The sequence below is a fragment of the Tachypleus tridentatus genome, chromosome 1 (genome assembly GCF_004210375.1).
Source record: "Tachypleus tridentatus isolate NWPU-2018 chromosome 1, ASM421037v1, whole genome shotgun sequence".
In the NCBI taxonomy this organism is placed as follows: Eukaryota; Metazoa; Arthropoda; class Merostomata; order Xiphosura; family Limulidae; genus Tachypleus; species Tachypleus tridentatus.
In genome coordinates this window covers 53375348-53393451 of record NC_134825.1, presented here as the reverse complement: position 1 = coordinate 53393451, position 18104 = coordinate 53375348, and the positions used below count along the sequence as shown (strand labels likewise).

At 31.5% G+C, this 18104-nt stretch overlaps 2 protein-coding genes across 9 annotated transcripts in view; both read right to left on the bottom strand.

Moving 5' to 3' along the window:
• Positions 1 to 10565, bottom strand: part of LOC143248860 (E3 ubiquitin-protein ligase AMFR-like) — a 47126-nt gene extending 36561 nt beyond the window's left edge. For all 5 annotated transcript variants that reach the window (XM_076497709.1, XM_076497716.1, XM_076497725.1 and 2 more), the window contains exon 1: positions 10065 to 10565. In XM_076497709.1, the coding sequence (XP_076353824.1) occupies positions 10065 to 10352 (288 nt within the window). In that variant the 5' untranslated portion in view covers positions 10353 to 10565. The remainder of the gene's footprint in view (positions 1 to 10064) is intronic.
• Positions 10566 to 15741: 5176 nt separating this feature from the next.
• The window catches only part of LOC143248839 (protein NDRG3-like), a 43612-nt gene continuing 41249 nt past the window's right edge, over positions 15742 to 18104 (bottom strand). For all 4 annotated transcript variants that reach the window (XM_076497679.1, XM_076497697.1, XM_076497674.1 and 1 more), the window contains one exon: positions 15742 to 17877. In XM_076497679.1, coding sequence (XP_076353794.1) covers positions 17723 to 17877 — 155 coding nt within the window. In that variant the 3' untranslated portion in view covers positions 15742 to 17722. The remainder of the gene's footprint in view (positions 17878 to 18104) is intronic.

The following is an 18104-nucleotide window of genomic DNA, read 5'->3' as shown; positions in this document are numbered from 1 at the left end:
TAAAATAAAAATGAATATATCATTTTGTGCCTTGTTACAAATATATTGAAAGTTTTTTTATTTTTCTCCCTCAAGTATGACTCACTATGATTACATAATTTTTCTGCCTGTACAGTCTAGTTCTACTTGTACTAGCAAGTACGCAGCATATGAATACCAAGTTTAGTTTTAATGAACTTTATTTCTATACATACTCACTGGTAATATGGTCACATCACTCATTCCAGTCAAACAGGAAAAGTCAACACAGAAATTTCTGTTGCTACAAATAAACATGTTTATGTCCTAAAAGTATGTCACTAGTTCATTACTCTTTGAAACATGTAAACTTCTGTAAAAATCTTGCAACGTCATTACCTAATACATATTACTAAAAGTTTGTAACAATGTAAAATAAATAGAACAGAAATACTGTAGCATAACTTCTCATGATTAGTGATCTAAACATTATCAACTCTGAGCAGTTTTTGCATTATTCATTTTAACAGTTAAAAATTCATTCTTATCATATGTTTTGCTACTTTGCTAATGACTAATTATAAAAATTAATAAATTCATCTGAAACACTGACCTACTGACCTCTCATGAGATACTTTATTTTCTCCAATGTCCCAACATATATTGCCATTATATAGTTTCATATTAAATATAAAAAGAACCATGTAAATAAAGATCTAAAACTAACCGTATCAGATTAGAATGAAAACTTGCACAAATGTAAGGTAAGAGATTGCTAATACACCAGTTCATACTTTCCAAGAGAGCAGCCATTAAAATGTGTGGACCTATATGTTAACTAAACAGTAGATTTCCTACATTAATCACTTCTTAAACAGTTTCAGATAAATATATATATATATACACACACACATTATTAACTTACCTGATAGTATAATTCTATTTATACAGGCACATGCAGTTACCTTACATATTTCACCATGTAATTCATATAATACGAACAGGCAAAAAATGTGTGTACATATTCCCTGTGCATTTCCTAGTGACTAAGATAAATTCTTGTTTTGTCAATCTTCTCCATACTCAAATGATTTTTTACTAATGTTATTTAATCAGTTGTATTACGTGTATCACTTCTGTCAGTAGCCTTAACTGCTGATGTTTGAAAAAGGCAAGGCTGTGCTTTGGTGATTATGATCTTATTACATGTACCATAAAATAAATATTAATAAAGCATTTCAGTGTCCCTGCTCTTGTACATATTGAGATGGCAATTAATCCCATTATCCAACAGACCAACACCGACTAGATCTTTCATGTCCATGTAGTGGCATGATGTTTGACCTGTAGTATGTAATACATGTGAAGAAATAGGATGGAACTATCAATGTCTAAGAGATATTCATGAACCTAAAACTCTGCCTATTTCAGCTGATGAATGTTAGAGGTTACACCATGAAAACACTTCTCAGTAAACTTAGTAATAAGCAGTTACATGGTAGTTTGTTAGGTTCCCCTACTCAACACTCTCATGCATTTCAACTGATTGAAAAAAAAAGGAAAAAATTTTCTGTGCAAGTCTTCTCTATTGTTTTTGTTTATAGTGGTTGAAATTCACTTCACAATGAACAAAATCTGTTTGTGATCTCCAATGTGAAAGATATATAAATCAGCCAAAATTTTATCCAAGGACTTCATTTGTAACTCCTTTATATAATTTGGACACACTATTTCTTGCTATATATTTACTTATTTGCATTATTCAAATAAGCAATTAAAAACCAAAATAAAAAAAAACAACTTACTTTTAGCTTATTTCCAAAAAACAAAAAAGAGCCTTACAAGAAAAGGATTAATTACTTTTCACAAACTCAGGAGCCCACATAACTTTGGTCACAATTCTAGAATAATTTATTTACACTTTCACATCCTGTTTTTGCCCCTTTCCAAATGATCTGACATTTCAATTTTAAAACCTATATGTAAGAAGTCTACACTGTTAACAAAAACCCTAATTAACAAATAAATCTCCACTTCAAAGTTATTCCTTAAATCATAGTTGATAATATCCTTTCTTCATGATATAGGTATCACTGTTCTTATCATTAGATAATACATTCACCTACCTGTAGATATAACTACCACATGCTAAATGTCAAGTTATGGCACTTTATTCCTATTATCCACAAATTTTTCATAAACACAATATCTAAGATACAATCAAATGACAGAAGAGCATAAAATAGCATCTACATTCCCACTAAACATCAAAATAATCATAAAAGTCCAAATTGATACAGTTCTGTAATGATTTTCAGATGTGCAATGTTTCATCACTAACCAATAAACCCACCCATGAATCAGAAAGTACACAACTAAGATGACTGATGTGGAAGCTTCCGTATGCTTTACACAGTTCTACATACAGTAAAGATTATGACTGTTTCTCCTTTTAAATCATTAAATCCTACAAAACAAAAATCAGCATTCTGTATTTTATGTTTAAAATGCTTCACATGCACAAAATTAAAAACTGGATCACAACTTTTCTTTAAGGATAAGCTATTATTTTGGCACCTGAGATTTCTTGGTTTACTAAGTATCAGATATCTGTTGCCCCCTTTGTATGACCACCACTAGATTCACCAAAAGTCTGTATTTATGCCAACTAAAGCTTCTATATTGGAGAATGTTAGTTTTGCTCTACTTGATAAGCAAGAATGATAGCTATACAATAACCACCTGTAAAATGAATCTAGACAAGCAATTTTTTTTATGATATGAAATAAAAGCCTTTCTCAAAACAATGGAGCTTGAGATAATTTGACAAAGTTGTTTGCAAGGGCCTTTATAGACACCCCTGATTGTTCATACAGATGAAGTGACACACTGTGCAGAGTACCTTCACAATCAGGTATGTTCTTAGTTTTACTAGCAACAACGTAATGTAAGTGATTATGAAAAGTATCCATATGTGTCAAACATCAGTTAACCTGATGTAAATGCTGTTTAGTAGTTCCAGTGAAGCAATAATAGTCAGCATTATCTAATAACTACAGGGTTGTAAATACCTGTCTTGAACCTGGTGTGATATGGTTTTTACATTCTAACTAATAGCATATACATTTACTCTTTGTGATGTTATAGGCAACTTGTACAGCCCACCTTAAGTGTATTTCTCAGTCATATACCTTTTACATCTAATCCCATACACATTACTCATGAACCCAAAATATATAGTTTTATAATATTATACATAGAATGTTTCAAAATGTAATTAAAATAATACAGCAAAAGATTTAAATATAATAAGCAAGTTTTATTATATCTTGTATAATAAAAAAGTGTAATACTATGAAACAATGATGTGTCAACAACAGTTTAAGGACACTGACAGCAGTCCTTGCAGTACAATAGGTATTACTTGAATGCTAGTCAAGGAATATATAAGCCTGCAAGTGTGTTTTGTAACTGGAAAAAACTTTTACAGTATGAAATACTAACTGAAATGATGTAAAAGAAAAATATTTATACTGTAAGGTAAAGAATGCAATAAAACAATAGATTTGTAGACTGTTAACTGTCATTTCTCATGAATCCATTATAAAATGGGAGATCAGCTAATATACCACCAACTGTTTTCAGATGGGGTTGGAAGATAAACAATGTCTTAAGTATTTACCAACCAGTTAGTGTGTAACTTCAATGGTTGAAAGTTTAATAACAGTCCATAATTAATAATAGTTTTAGAATATTTACAGATAGAATGGACTTAGAAATAAAATATTGGTTTTTTTCAAATGCTATATTTAATCTAGAAAAATAATGTAGTGGATTTGATGTACACAGATTCTCAAATATTTTTCACAAGGTGGTACATAAGACTTCTTGCGAAAATTGGATCTCTTTGGTAAAGAGATAAACTAGTTAAATGGCTTGAGTAGGTTGAATGGTAGAAGAGAGAAAGCTGTTATTAATGAGAATGCAATCACAATGTTACAAGTAGTGTACTTCACGATTCTGTGCGTCATTTGCCAACTCCCATTCTCAATTACAGTAAAATAACTTTCAGATCATATTAAATTAAGAAGTATTTTAAACTGTTGAAGATGCTTTAGTTTTAGAGACATTTGAACCATTTTGTAATTTGAGCTAACAACTTCCACATACCTTTTGACATTAAAGGCAGTATATGTATAAATGTTGAGTACAAGTAAAAAAATGTCATGGTTTACTCTAAGGTGTTGGCTACATCTGTTAAGAAGTTGTAGAATATTCAGAGAACACCAATTATGATTTCAAGTTTGGAGAGCATAGACTGATGTACTTTGAGATGTTTTTGTTGGGCTGAAGGAAATTTTAAATTCTTTTAGAAGCTTGAAATCTACAAATCCTGATAACATTTCATAAAGGGTCTCAGATTATACAAATTGATGACATTAGTTAAAGCACCATTACACTTTTCTAATAGTGTGGTTAGCCTATGAAGTTTGCTTTCAGTCATGGTAAAAGTTACAAAGTTTAAGAGGTTACTGGATGAGTATCTTAGACATCAGGGTTGGATACAGGAAATTATCACATACAAGTGTAATTTGCATTTCATCATAAGGCTGATATTCAAAGGTCATTAAAGAAAACAAGGTAGAAGCTTTGTGTTTATTAATGTGTTGTGACCCACAAAACAAACTGCATGTAAAGAACCACATGATACATGCAAGGGAGAACATGAAATTTTATCTGATGGACAGCTTTGCAAAAATGCACCACATTACCAATAGAGAAGCAGAGGTGGCAAAGAATAAATAGACACAGGTCATATTTATGGCTAAGTATTAGTGGAGTGCAAAACTGATGAGTTCAGCTTCATCATTCAGTTGCAATAGTTCCTTAAGCATATTTTCATCACAATACAACATTAGACAATGAAAAAAAACAACTTAAAATTTAAAAATTGCGTGATAAACTGATTTTTTTCAAAATGTATTTTTGCAAGTACTCTAAGGAAGTATAATCTACACACTTTGGAGTTCTAAAAAAGCAGATTTCCTCACATACTGATGTTATGTACTACTACTATACACAGAATCACCAGACTGAAGATGCTCTTGATACAATAGTTGCTAAATCAAGTGTAAAAATAATCAATTAGTAGAACACACTCTTGTTCATTTTGTACAGTATTAGCTAATTATGGTCTGGGAACTCATGTAGTTTAGGCTCATATGAAGCGAGTTCTTATGATAGAGGAAAAGTTTCGGTAGATACCATAAACTTATCTTAGTAGTGAAACCACACCCATCTCTATATGCTTTTGAACAGTGATCAATCTATACTTCCTTGTATCAAAATGATTACTTGAAATATTTCAGTGAATACAGAAATAATAACAGGATTATCAAAACTCCCTTTTCATTTCTGCTAGAGTGCTGATATGCCTTACTCTTTTACTTACATTTTCAAGATTCACTCAGCAAAAAAATGAAAAATACCACAGGTAACAATCAGTATCAGTATTCTTTTCAATGACAATTTATTAGTAATAGTACATTTTCATATACACTTTCTGTTCTTAAGAAATAATTTATTAAAGATACCACAATACATGAAACAGTTTTTAGTGATTTAATGAAGTCATTAATTCAAACATAATAGCTAGCAATATATCACCATCTACATTTTATGTAGCAATGACGAGTTGACATTTACTCAAAGCCCCCAGCCTCAACGAATCATCTGATATACCAACTATACCAGACAACTCACCCTTGTGACAGACAACTGGTGATACACAGTAATCAGTGGTATACAGTTCAGAGAAACACAGACAACCCAATAATACCCACAAAAGTATGCACCCAATCTTATAAAACCAAAAACAACTATGTACAAACATTTTCACTATAGTGTAGTTAATTAGTTTATGACATTTTTGAAAAGAGCCAGTAACCAAGCATGTTCATTATATCCACTGTTAAACATTTTCTTTTCATGACTAGTAGAAACCATAGATATAAAAAACCTCAATCTAAAATTCATGGCTAGAATAAGAAAGCTTTTCCTGGCCTATAACTTGGTACAAAAAGATAGGCAAACTGCTTCAACTGTTCTTTTTAAATACGACTTTCTGCTTAACCCCATCTCCTTCTGCTGTTTCACTCTTTCTAGAACTTAAGGTATTAACCTGTTTTTCAAACAGGTTCAATGACAAAATATGTGACATCAAAAAAAAAAGTAGATAGAAATGTATATTATTAAAACAATGTGTTTGGAATTTACTTGTTTATCTTTTCTGTGAAATCAGTTGCTAAAGCAAAACATTTCAACTTCTAATAAAACTATTTTAATATATTGAACTTCTTAAAATCCTGTTCACAAACACTTCTTAGTAAGGTAACAAAGGAAACAATTTTATAAAATAAATGTCATTTCTTTAACATTCATGTAACACTTCATTTTAGTAATCAATATTTAAACAATTGGTGATAAAGTGTTCACACATAAACAGGATAAAATAACTTGAATTTGATGAAAGGTGTTATTTGTACAATATTTAGTGCATTTTGGTCTCATTCACATTATTAGTGATAAACAAATGGCTTCTCTTTTAACTTTGAAATTTGTTAAGCCACTACTTTTTACTTTGGGTCAAATAAGTTGTCATTTTCTTATTAAAGATTAGATAATGCTAGCTATGCTTATTGAACTGAGTCATATAGACTTGTTTTTGGCAGTAAAGAGAATAAAGTGAAATTGTTTTTCTGAATATTATGCCACACAACTCACTCACTAGAACAACTCCACATGCATATTACAAATGTGTCAAGGTATTTTCTATAGAAGAAATCCTATCAATGCCAAGAAAATAATTATGAAAACTACAGATAGTGTTTTTGAAAATATCTTTTTTGATTAGATACACCAACAACCTTGAAAAAAAACTAATATTATTTCCATTTTCTGACTGACCTTATTCTATTACTACAATCCTAATAATTCAGTTTTGTTTTTACATGATCTTTAAAATTTAAACTGCCTTTTGAATCCTCATAGTCTACTTATGATGACTGCATGAGAAAACTGTGATCCACATCAGACAATATTTACTATTAGTGTAGCAAGACATTACTTGTTTGGATATTGTATAAATACTTGGAATACATCACAGTTCACACCACTTAAGCTAAAGTCACCCATTCCTGTTCCCAAAGAAACTTCAGACAGAGTATCACTGATTATACTGTTTCTTTTTCACCTTTTCTTTCTTAAAGAGATGGTGCCACTTGCAACACTAGGAAATGCAAATTGTTCAGGTCTCACTGGGACTTGCAGGAAGTTACTAACACCATATAAAAATACTAAGCACAACTGAAATAACCATAAATCAAATTATATGACAGTAACCATAAGAACAATACTGGTTTGACTGTATATAAAATAATATTAAAATCCTATATAAAGGTTTTCAGTCTACAACCATTGGTGGAAGTTACATAATGACTACGTGTGTATTAAAAGAAGCATCTTAGATCCTATTATCCACTAGGTGTCTTCAAAATTCCACACTCATCCATTTTTGATGAAAGATATTAGATGCAATGTTATCAAATAAGATTTACCTTATTTAACAGTTATGTTTATACAAAAGATAATATGTGAAGGTCTTATCCTGAATAACTCTATAACCTTACTATCTGTATACAATGTATTACAAAAACAAATACTTAGCACTGAAACCAGAACTTGTAATAGATCCAACTAGCACACCCACTCTAATAATGAAGAAAATGACTAATGAAATGATCAACAGTACAGACTAACGTAATAATCTAAATTTTCAAAGCTTTCAAACTAAAGAATAAAACTAATTATCAGAAGGTGAGCATGACTCAAGTAACTCCACCATCATAAATTCCATGCAAGTTTCAAACTCAACTGAAATAGGAAAAATGTTAGTACAAGATATTTTCATAAATCTCTGATGAAAATCTAGTTTGTCATAACAGAAAAAATTAGAGCTGCAACATGTTTAGATCTTGAACAGTCAATGAAAATTCTTATTAATCAGTGAAACTGTTTAATAGAACATCACCTAAAAACAATTACTTTGCTGAAGACAACTCCAGTAACTGAGCTAAACTTAACAGGAAAAAATGAATTTTGTAATGGCTATGGAATTTGGGATCATAACACAAGTCCAACAACTTTGTACATGGTAACAACAGAAAACTAAATGTAAAGAAGAAACAAAAACACACAAATTACTCTGCTTATCAACCATTCAGAACAAATACTCAACATACTAATGAAAAAATCTTTTAGTTTATTAAAAATACTTTACTGAAAAATATGATTATTTTTTCATACGTGAAAGACATACAACATTAAATGAAAGAGTGCCAAACTTTTAAAGATGTAACACATTATTAAAAGTTATAAACATTGTATTTATGAAGACTTTAAAAGAGTATAAAGATGTCACATGTTTGGTTAAATTGACCAAATGTGCACTGAGAGAGTTAACAAAGTTTATAACTTTATTGGATAATCAATATGACTTCAGTGAGGGAAAATCTTGTTTATAAACCCTTTGATATTCTTTAAAAAAGTTACTGCTTATGTAGATGAGAGTAAGGGTGTAGATATTTGGTATATCTGGATTACCAAAAATCATTTAACAAGGTGTCACATAAAAGGCTTATTAAAAAAAATATCTACAGATATGGGGAGATAAATAGCAAATTGGGTAGAAGAGTGACTGACTAGAAAAAAAAACAGAAGGTTTTTACAAAAGGAGTTCAGTCAAGCTGGGCTAATGGTACAAAGTGAGATACCTCAGGGCTTAGTCTTAGAACCTTTGCTCATTTTGATTTACATTAATGATACAGATGAAAGGTCAATAAATTACCTTTTTAGATGATATTAAGGGCTTTGGTGTTGCTTGCTGTGAAGAGGATGTTGCTGATTTACAAAATGATTCAAGTCATTTCGTGAGTTAGGCAATTAATGGCAAGTGAATTTTAATTATAATAAAAGCAAGATAATGCACCTGGATTATTATACTTTGAATGGTAATAATATTATAAATGTCATGAAAGAAACAGATCTTGGTTTAATTAATGATCAGTCTTAAGCCACACAAGCAGTGTGCTGTTGTTATTGATAGGTCAAATAGAAGTTTAGGTTGTATCTACAGAAATATCAAACATAAGACTGAATAGGTTATAATTCCATTGTACAGATCACTGGTTAAGCTACATTTGCAGTATTGTGTTCAGTCTTGGGCTCCTTAAGAAAAACATTCAATTTTTGGAAAGGGTTCAGAGATGGTTGGATTGAGCACAAGGCACCTTATGTCATATAATTTGGCATAAATAAACTATATCCTCCTGACAATAATTTGCTGTACATTATATTGTTGGGTGTAGCTATGAATAATGTATTAATTACATCATGACATGACATACAATGGGTGGAAGTAATAACTGATGCATACCTGCCAATCATGGTACTTCAAAACTTACAACCAATGTGATTATAAAACCTAGCATATTCTTTCATAAGTACATTGGTAAGACAATACTTTATTACTAACATATGATTATGGAGAATTTTCATTTTATTTATTCACACACACACACACACACACACACGTGTATGAGTTTGAAATGAATGGACTTAAAGAACCACCTTTTATCTTGCCTTGATAAGGATGTCATCCTGTATAAGGTTACCAGGTAAAGCAATAAACCACTGACATTTTGTTAACATTGTTCAAATGGGAATATAGCATATAAAGCAAATGGTTGATTAACAAATACAATTTCTTTTATTATTAAATATAAGCTAAGTAATTGAGCCTACAGTGTGAACCTACTAATTTGCAACTGTGGAATGCAATGTTGTGTTAATATTTTTATTTTCATTGTACAAAAACCACTGAGCCCCCAAATGCTAAACCAGAGAATGCTGCTTGACCATCTCTAATTGTTGCATAGAAAAATTCCACTATTTCAGCCAAAACACTAATTGCTTTCGGAATTGTAAGTGTTAGCAAGTTTTAACTTTTACTACATTAGCTAATAATAAAAAGTATTAAAACCATTTACCCAAATACACAGAGGTTCCTGAATCATAAATATCACAATCTCGAGTAAACGACGGAAAATTATATTTTCCAACAACAGTTCATCAAATGATAACTCTTTCCGGTTTTCTATAGTCTGATTTTTGATTCCTTCATTATTCTCAAATTCAAGTGTTGCATTTAACTTCCACTCAGGATCCGATGTAATTTGCACAGCATAATAAACTGAGCACGAAAGAAGTACAACACTAACAGCAGTGTAGGCTTGTAAACTTGGGAGTGGTAATCTGTCAAGGAATACAGCAGGCATTTTCAAACGTTAAGATAACTTAATGTAATTATTATGTCTTATAAAACTTGCAAGAAAAATAATCGTTCATTAAGAAAGCTGGTAATGACCGCTTTCGTATTGATTTTTCTTAGGCCTAAGATACTATTACAAAATCACTTATTTCATCAAAAATCTCCTCTCACACCACTTCCGCAAAAGTCAAAATGACGAAATCATGACTAATGACGGTTTGACGTCATGAAGTGTAAAGTTTGCTGTCGGTGTGAAAAAATATGACAGCCCTCTTATACAAAATAATTTCACTGTTTCCTATAGAAAAGTAAATGTCAGATATCATATCTTACGTTAATGTGTTTATATGAACTATTTATATATATATAATTTTATATTATTTTACATATTAATTTGAAATGAAAAGAAACATAATAAACATACAAGTATTTCACCAAATAGAAAGAGAGTCTACCAAAAATAGGAGTAGGCAAAAATATCTAAAAATAAGTAATGATTTAGATAAAATTCGAAAACTAAATATTAAAACAATTTTAGGTAAAAATATATAGTATAATAATTTTGGCAAAATCACCTGGATATAAAAGAAAGACAGCATGACTTACTTCACTCTCTCTCTCATACTTATTTGGGTATTTATATTTATACACCCAGGAGGATTAGGTTTCGTCGACCTCTTCCTCCTTCTTTTATTATTATTTTTTTTGCATCTGTCATATTATTAGTTCATGTTGTTTGTTTTTAATTTCGCGCAAAACTATACGAGGTCTATCTGCGCTAGCCGTCCGTAATTTAGCAGTGTAAGACTAGAAGGAAGGAAGCTAGTCATCACCACCCACCGCTAACTCTTGGGCTACTCTTTTACCAACAAATAGTGGAATTGACTATGAAATTATAACGCCCTTACGGCTAAATGGGCGAGCATGTTTGGCGCGACGGGGATGCGAACCCGCGACCCTCAGATTACGAGTCGCACGCCTTAACGCGCTTGGCCATGTCGGGCCTTGCTTCTAAGCTTTTCGATCTAAACGATAGTTCGTAAGTATCAGTCAGTAGGCCTAAATATACATGCAAGTATCGTGGCAACAAGATTACTCTTTGACTGCATGTTTACAGCTTTCAGGTTCACGTAATCAGAAATTACCAATTTGCAATTTGAACAGTCTACATAAGTGGTTGAAAAATCATCCTCCCATCGGGTGTAAAAAATCTACGCCCTGCTCTTAATATTCTCATTCATCATGTTTTAGTTCGAAATTCTTAAAGAATTTTATGTTGTATATAATAAGAAAACTTATAAGAAAAACCTATTAGCTGTTGTTTAATTAGTATAAAGTTTTTCATTGCTTAGTAATCAGAATTCATCATAATTTTAAGTGTTTTTAACATGCCAGTATATTATTAATATATTGTATTAATCCAAATACCTAAAACTATGCAGCGCTAACTACACGATTCCTTAATAATTTGGAGAATAACGAATATTAAACTTTGACTTGTCGAAAAACAAGTATAATAATTATGAATCTCAAATGTTCTTAAATTGTTGGTCAAGTGAACATTATAGAATATAATGAAGAGGAATGTGAGGTGGTACACGTCGTATTTTTATGTACAAATTAATATATGTAGCTACGACTTTTATGTTCAGGATACTTCTTGTTTTAACGTCAAGTTTAACGTTTTAACCATGACTACAATCATACAACGAGATTTTGAAAAGCTCTGTTGGCCAGTGTTTTCTCTGTGGGCACGTTGTGACGAACGCTTAACCTATATTTTTAAAACCGGCACAAATCACAAGATGAAGTATATCATGTGTGTTAAATGTAGTATTCACCCGATTTGAGCTATAAATTGTTTTCAGGCCTTCATTGAGAATTCAGAATTAATTTAAGTTTAAAAACCGTATCCAGCTTTCTTAACAGCCATGTATTGTTTATGAATTATATGGACTGGCTTTAAGAAGATTGGTAAATCGTTTGAAGAACATCCTAATTCTAGGTTCAAAAATAATTGTTCACCATGCATTCAGTGAAAATTGTGTTTTTCCCAACCCCTAATAAACTCGAAAATGAGACCATGTTAGTGGTGAAAAAGATGATTATAATCCTTTAAATGTTTATTTCTTTGACTCGAGGCTCCCGAACTGCTTATTCACCCACTATAATAAACAGTTACTGAATTTTTATTCACAATTTAGGTAACTGAACGTTATTCAAATTTTCGCGCTCAATTGTGCAATACTGTTGAGCAGGTGTTAACCTTAAGAAAACTAAAGAACCGAACTTAGCAGGTATGTAGCTGAAAGGAGTTTCTCATGAAAACATTTGTCGAATTCACGATGTGGCTTGTAACTCGTGAACCTTTTCCAGTTTCAGATCATTGTATATTACCTTATTAACCGTACAATGAGATATACCAAAATTCACCACAATTAATTTTGTTTTGGGATAGTTAGAGGATACCTTTTTAGAAACCATCGTAAATTTGTAGGTTATACTTTCCTTTGAACAGACTTCATGTGTCGTTTCGTAGCCCAGTGTTTTACTACTGGTATATTTGGACGATTTGTGGAGACCTCCATTCATACCCATAATATGACCAAAAATTCCATTTCCTTATGCACAAGTGTGCATTTTTTTATTTCACTTTCAAAGCTATCAAAGTAGTCCAGACATTTTTTTCAATTTAGCCCATTCACTATAAGCTTCATTAGCCTCTCGTAAGGGGGAGGTATATTACATAGTTCAAATAGCATGACGCGAAACTCGTACAAATCATATCTCACGCTAAAAGTAGTCTTATATCTGCTTTAGTCATTTAATTCAATCTCCCAATATCTAGATGCGAAATCTACACTGCCGAATCAACAGTAATCTCCTATTACATCCAGACATTCGTCTGTTTGTAAACAAATGTAAATGCGAGTTATCTTGTTCACCCATTTAAAATGTATAAAGAACTTCTCTTAAAATCTCTGCTGAATATGTCAGCATTCTCTGCAAGGTGTGTGACTCCACCTTTTAACATCTGCTGAATTTTAATGCTGAATACATCCCTAGTGCTCCAGGGAAACCTACATGGGAGTTGTTTAATTAGACATGCATCAGTTGTACCTATATTATGATAGGCTATGGCCCGGCATGGCCAAGCGTGTTAAGGCATGCGACTCGCAATCTGAGAGTCGCGGGTTCGCATCCCCATCGCGCCAAACATGCTCACCCTTTCAGCCGTGGGGGAGTTATAATGTTACGGTCAATCCCACTATTCGTTGGTAAAAGAGTAGCCCAAGAGTTGGCGGTGGGTGGTGATGACTAGCTGCCTTCCCTCTAGTCTTACACTGCTAAATTAGGGACGGCTAGCAAGATATCCTTCGAGTAGCTTTGTGCAAAATTCCAAAACAAACAAACAAACTATGTTAGGCTATTGCTGTGTGACCCAATCTGCCATTTGATCCCTAAAATACATCAACACATTCAATCAAAAATCCACATAGTTGCTTGTCACTGTGCCGAGTCCAAATCGTTTACACAATCTTTAATAAATAATTCCAGATGTGTTGGCAGCCATGTGCTTGTTGTTGGTGTGACAAATGTAATTCTAGCCTTACTGTATTATTGCTTGAAGATGAGATCTTTAACAGCCACTAGAAACACTATCCATATGGACCGATGATATGGTAGAATGATTCTTGTTTAGATTTTAACATGTGGTAATTTTACTTGTTTTGGCTGTGTGAAAGGTCTACTTTATGCAGCATTTAATTTGCATTAAAAGATATTTTTCTTGTATGATATTAAGTTTTGTAACTAAATTTTTAACGTTCAAGTATGTTATCATGTCATATTCTGTGTAATATTTTATTTAGTGAAGTTTTTTTCTGTTGTATTTATATCTGTTGTTTGGCAAGTTATTCATGGGTATGAGAGTAAGTTACGTCATTTCCTTGGCTGGTAAGTGTGATATTTCAGTTTAGACTTGACTGGATCGATATGATAAAGATAAGACTCGGAATGTGATAAGCAAACTTACTAAATTTTCTAACTCTCAGTTAATATCTAAATTTTCTTATATTTCTGTAAATACTATACTCGTGATCTATGACGTTTAAAAGGAGTAACTAAGCTGGTAAAACCAGATAGTTTGATTAAAATATCCGATGTACATTTTTACAGGAAAGATCACTGTAATATTTGGTGTGACGGGGATTCGAACCCGTGACCTTTGGATTACGAATTGATCCAACTGACCATGCTGGACCTCCGAGATTTGATTTCACATTGCAAGAAAACACATGTCCACAGAAGATAATATGCAAATTGCTCATTTTGTAGCATCATACCAAGGAAACGTTCTATGCTTTCAGAACTTTTACATTATTTTACAGTAAGATATTGGTGTTTTGAGATAGTAGTTTGATTTATTTAATTAAAGAGCAATTTCTGAAACAAAAACTGCACCAAACTTACCACATACAAATACAGGACAGCTGAGGTTGTTAGATGTAAATCCTAGGAAAACTTACATTTTAATGACAACTTAGAATTCTGTTCAAAAGGCTGAAAAGACTTTGCAGTCTTTGTTTCCCAAGCAGTTAGTTGAAAGTTTTGTGACCAATATTGGCAGACATTTACCTGTAGAATATTCTTCAGAAAAATTACAGATAAGCCATCATAATATTGTGTTGTAGCTCTAGATGACAAATGTGTTGGCCTGATTGAAATATACCAATCTTTCTGATGGAAAATCAGAACTTGTCAATGGGAACCTTTTCGGACTGCCTGTTATTTATTGCATTTCTGAAAATACTGTGGTAAACTTTTTTTTTTTGTTCTCAACTCCAACAGCCACCACAATAATCGCACAAATTATGAACCAGCCTGCAATTTGGAAACATTACAGATGTTATTTTTAAAAAATATTTTATTTGTTCACTGATATTCAACAATCCTAAACTTCTGTTTTTACAGAACTTTTGGCTTTTCTGTTAGACAAAGTGTACCCAAATACTATACAGATAACTGATTATGTAATTATAGATACCAATTTAAAATGCAAGAAAAATGAAAACTTATTTGTTCTAATTTTCATTTCACCTGCCAGTGGTTGGCTTACAAATATACACATTATTATTTGGTAATTGTTTTAATATCAATTGCACTCTTCAAAATAACCCTTAATTACAAAACAAGTTTCATGCAAATTAAAACAAATATATATGTGAAATGTCATTGGCTAACAAAACAAAACAAAAAATCCCTATGTTTCTGCCCGTTTGCATTACCTGATCAAGGTTTGCCTTACACTAAGTTAAAGTTCTGTACGTGATTTATAAAAAAACTTTACATTTAAAAATGTCAAAGTAAGTGAAATGAGATACAAACACATATGGTTCACTCTGAACTTTTATTCTTCATGAAATCAGTAAACAGGATATCTAAATATTTCATATACCTGTGCCACAGAATGTTAAACTTTTTTTTTTTTATACACGCAGTGTTACACAAAAATTAGGTAGGAAGAGAAAGAAGAGGTAATGGGGTAAAGCTGAATTTACTCTATGGTAAGTTTTGGTTACACAAGATTCATAAAAGACAAATATTTTAATGGAATAACAACAGTAGGTTTTTAACCCCATTTTCCATTTATATGATTACAAATGCCAAACACAAAACAAAAACAAGTTGTATAATATATATTAAAACTAAGAATATAAGATATGAATCAGTATTTTTATTATTTCACAAATAATCTTTACAACTATGTTTTCTTTTAAAATATTAAAATATATAACAAATATTTGTAATGTAAGTAACAATTACACACAATAGGGGAAACAAAATTAATAAATTGCTCATAATATACAAAATACTCATAAATATATATAAAATTGAACAATAATATAGTTTCCTTAAAATAAACAAAGTTTACACATTTCCACTTATGTACTGTAAACAGATACAATGTTTAAATATGTTTCCCAATTTATACAGAAAACATACTCTTTGTGGCTTGTGTTCAAAGTACCCTACCACCATAAAAGAAAGTGCCATTTGTTTTAACTATTTCATGAAAACCATATATGTAGCACTAATCTCTTAAGATTTAAAATTTTCACACTAATACCTACATTTGCTTGTAACATCAGACAAGCATCCATAACTTCTTTAAATATGAAAGCCACCTTTCTGTTGAGAAGATATACACGTACAAATCTGTTTTGTTTAGGGCTTTTTGTGTGTGTGTGTTTCCTTCTCATATTCTTAAATCCAGTAACCTGTGTCAAGGTGGGAATACACTGTGTGACAAAACACCTATCACTCTGGCCTCTCAAAATGCTTTACAAGGGTGAAGTCTCTTACATAGCATAACAGGACTTTTAACTTTGAAACTGTCTGATTTATTCAGTCAAAAAACAGTTTTGAACTAGTGTCGACCACTAAATGCTCGAGATTATTAACATAATAAGGATTGTAGTAAATTTATTTTCTGTTATTTGAGGTTGAAATAACTTGGCTAGAAAGTTTTTATAAAAATATATTGAAAATTTATTTAACAATTTTCATAATATGCAAACTTATGGCACTCAAATAAGGCATGGAAAACAGACAATTCTTTCATTATTTGATTTGCAATCCCTCACTGATCTTTTAATGTGAACAGTGTTCTATTTATAAAACGCATGAAAAAACTTTTTGTGTCAGGCTTCATAATGTTCTTTATCAATTCTCAAGTTATGTGGACAAATGGACACAAAACTGCAACTATTACTGAAGGTAAAAAAATATTTTTGTTTGTTTAGCTTTAAATATTCTTTATTAAGAAACCAACAAAGAGAACTTCTAATGAAATGGAAAGTTTTCACTCTACAAAAGATATTTCGACTTCTATGTCTTAATCTAGATGATTCTGGAGAAAAATATCCACAAAGAAAATACTTGAATTAACACCATTACCTCTCCTCTCTCATAACAATTAGTTGTTTTTTTTAATCTTATAATGCTATCTATCATTCTATTCTCATTAAAAAAAACAAGGCATTTTTAAGTATTAGGCTTAAAAGAACAAAGCAATTTCTCTTTTGCATAATATGAACAAGTGATAGTAACACTCATATGCAGTAACTAGGGGAAAAACTACAGACTTAAGATGGTGGTAAATGTCTGTTAATAAGGAAACCAACCTAGCTGAGTCATTGTGCTAAGGCACTACAGTACCATTGTAATCCTTTATAAAGGCTACCTACAGGATTTGTTTAAGTGCTGTGAGAAGTGCAAGGAACTATCCTATCCTAAAGCAGTTTGTAAGAAGCCTCAGCTCTCAATTTTACTGACTAATGAGTTAATTGTGTCCTTCAGTGTTTGATTCTACACTCAGCAGGTTGCAGCATGTTGGTCAATCGGATTCTCCACAATATGAACTTCGTGATGAAAGTCTGAATCCATGTCAGTTCTTCGTTTACAGGAAGTCTCTACATCAACAGAGCGCTGCAGGGGAAGACTAAGTTTCCTCACTGACAGAGTGGAAGCTACATGGAATATGCACACAGTTCAATTCGTTTGTAACCATAGAAAATTCATTCAAATGAATATTATAACTACATGGCATACATATTTTTGTAAAATATATATAAAAATTTGTAAAAAAGTATATAATTATTTGTTTATTCAGCTTATATCAGAGTTATGATGATTAAAACAATTACTAAACTCTGCAGTTTCAAGTTCATAATAGTTTTATTACTTCATCAGTTCT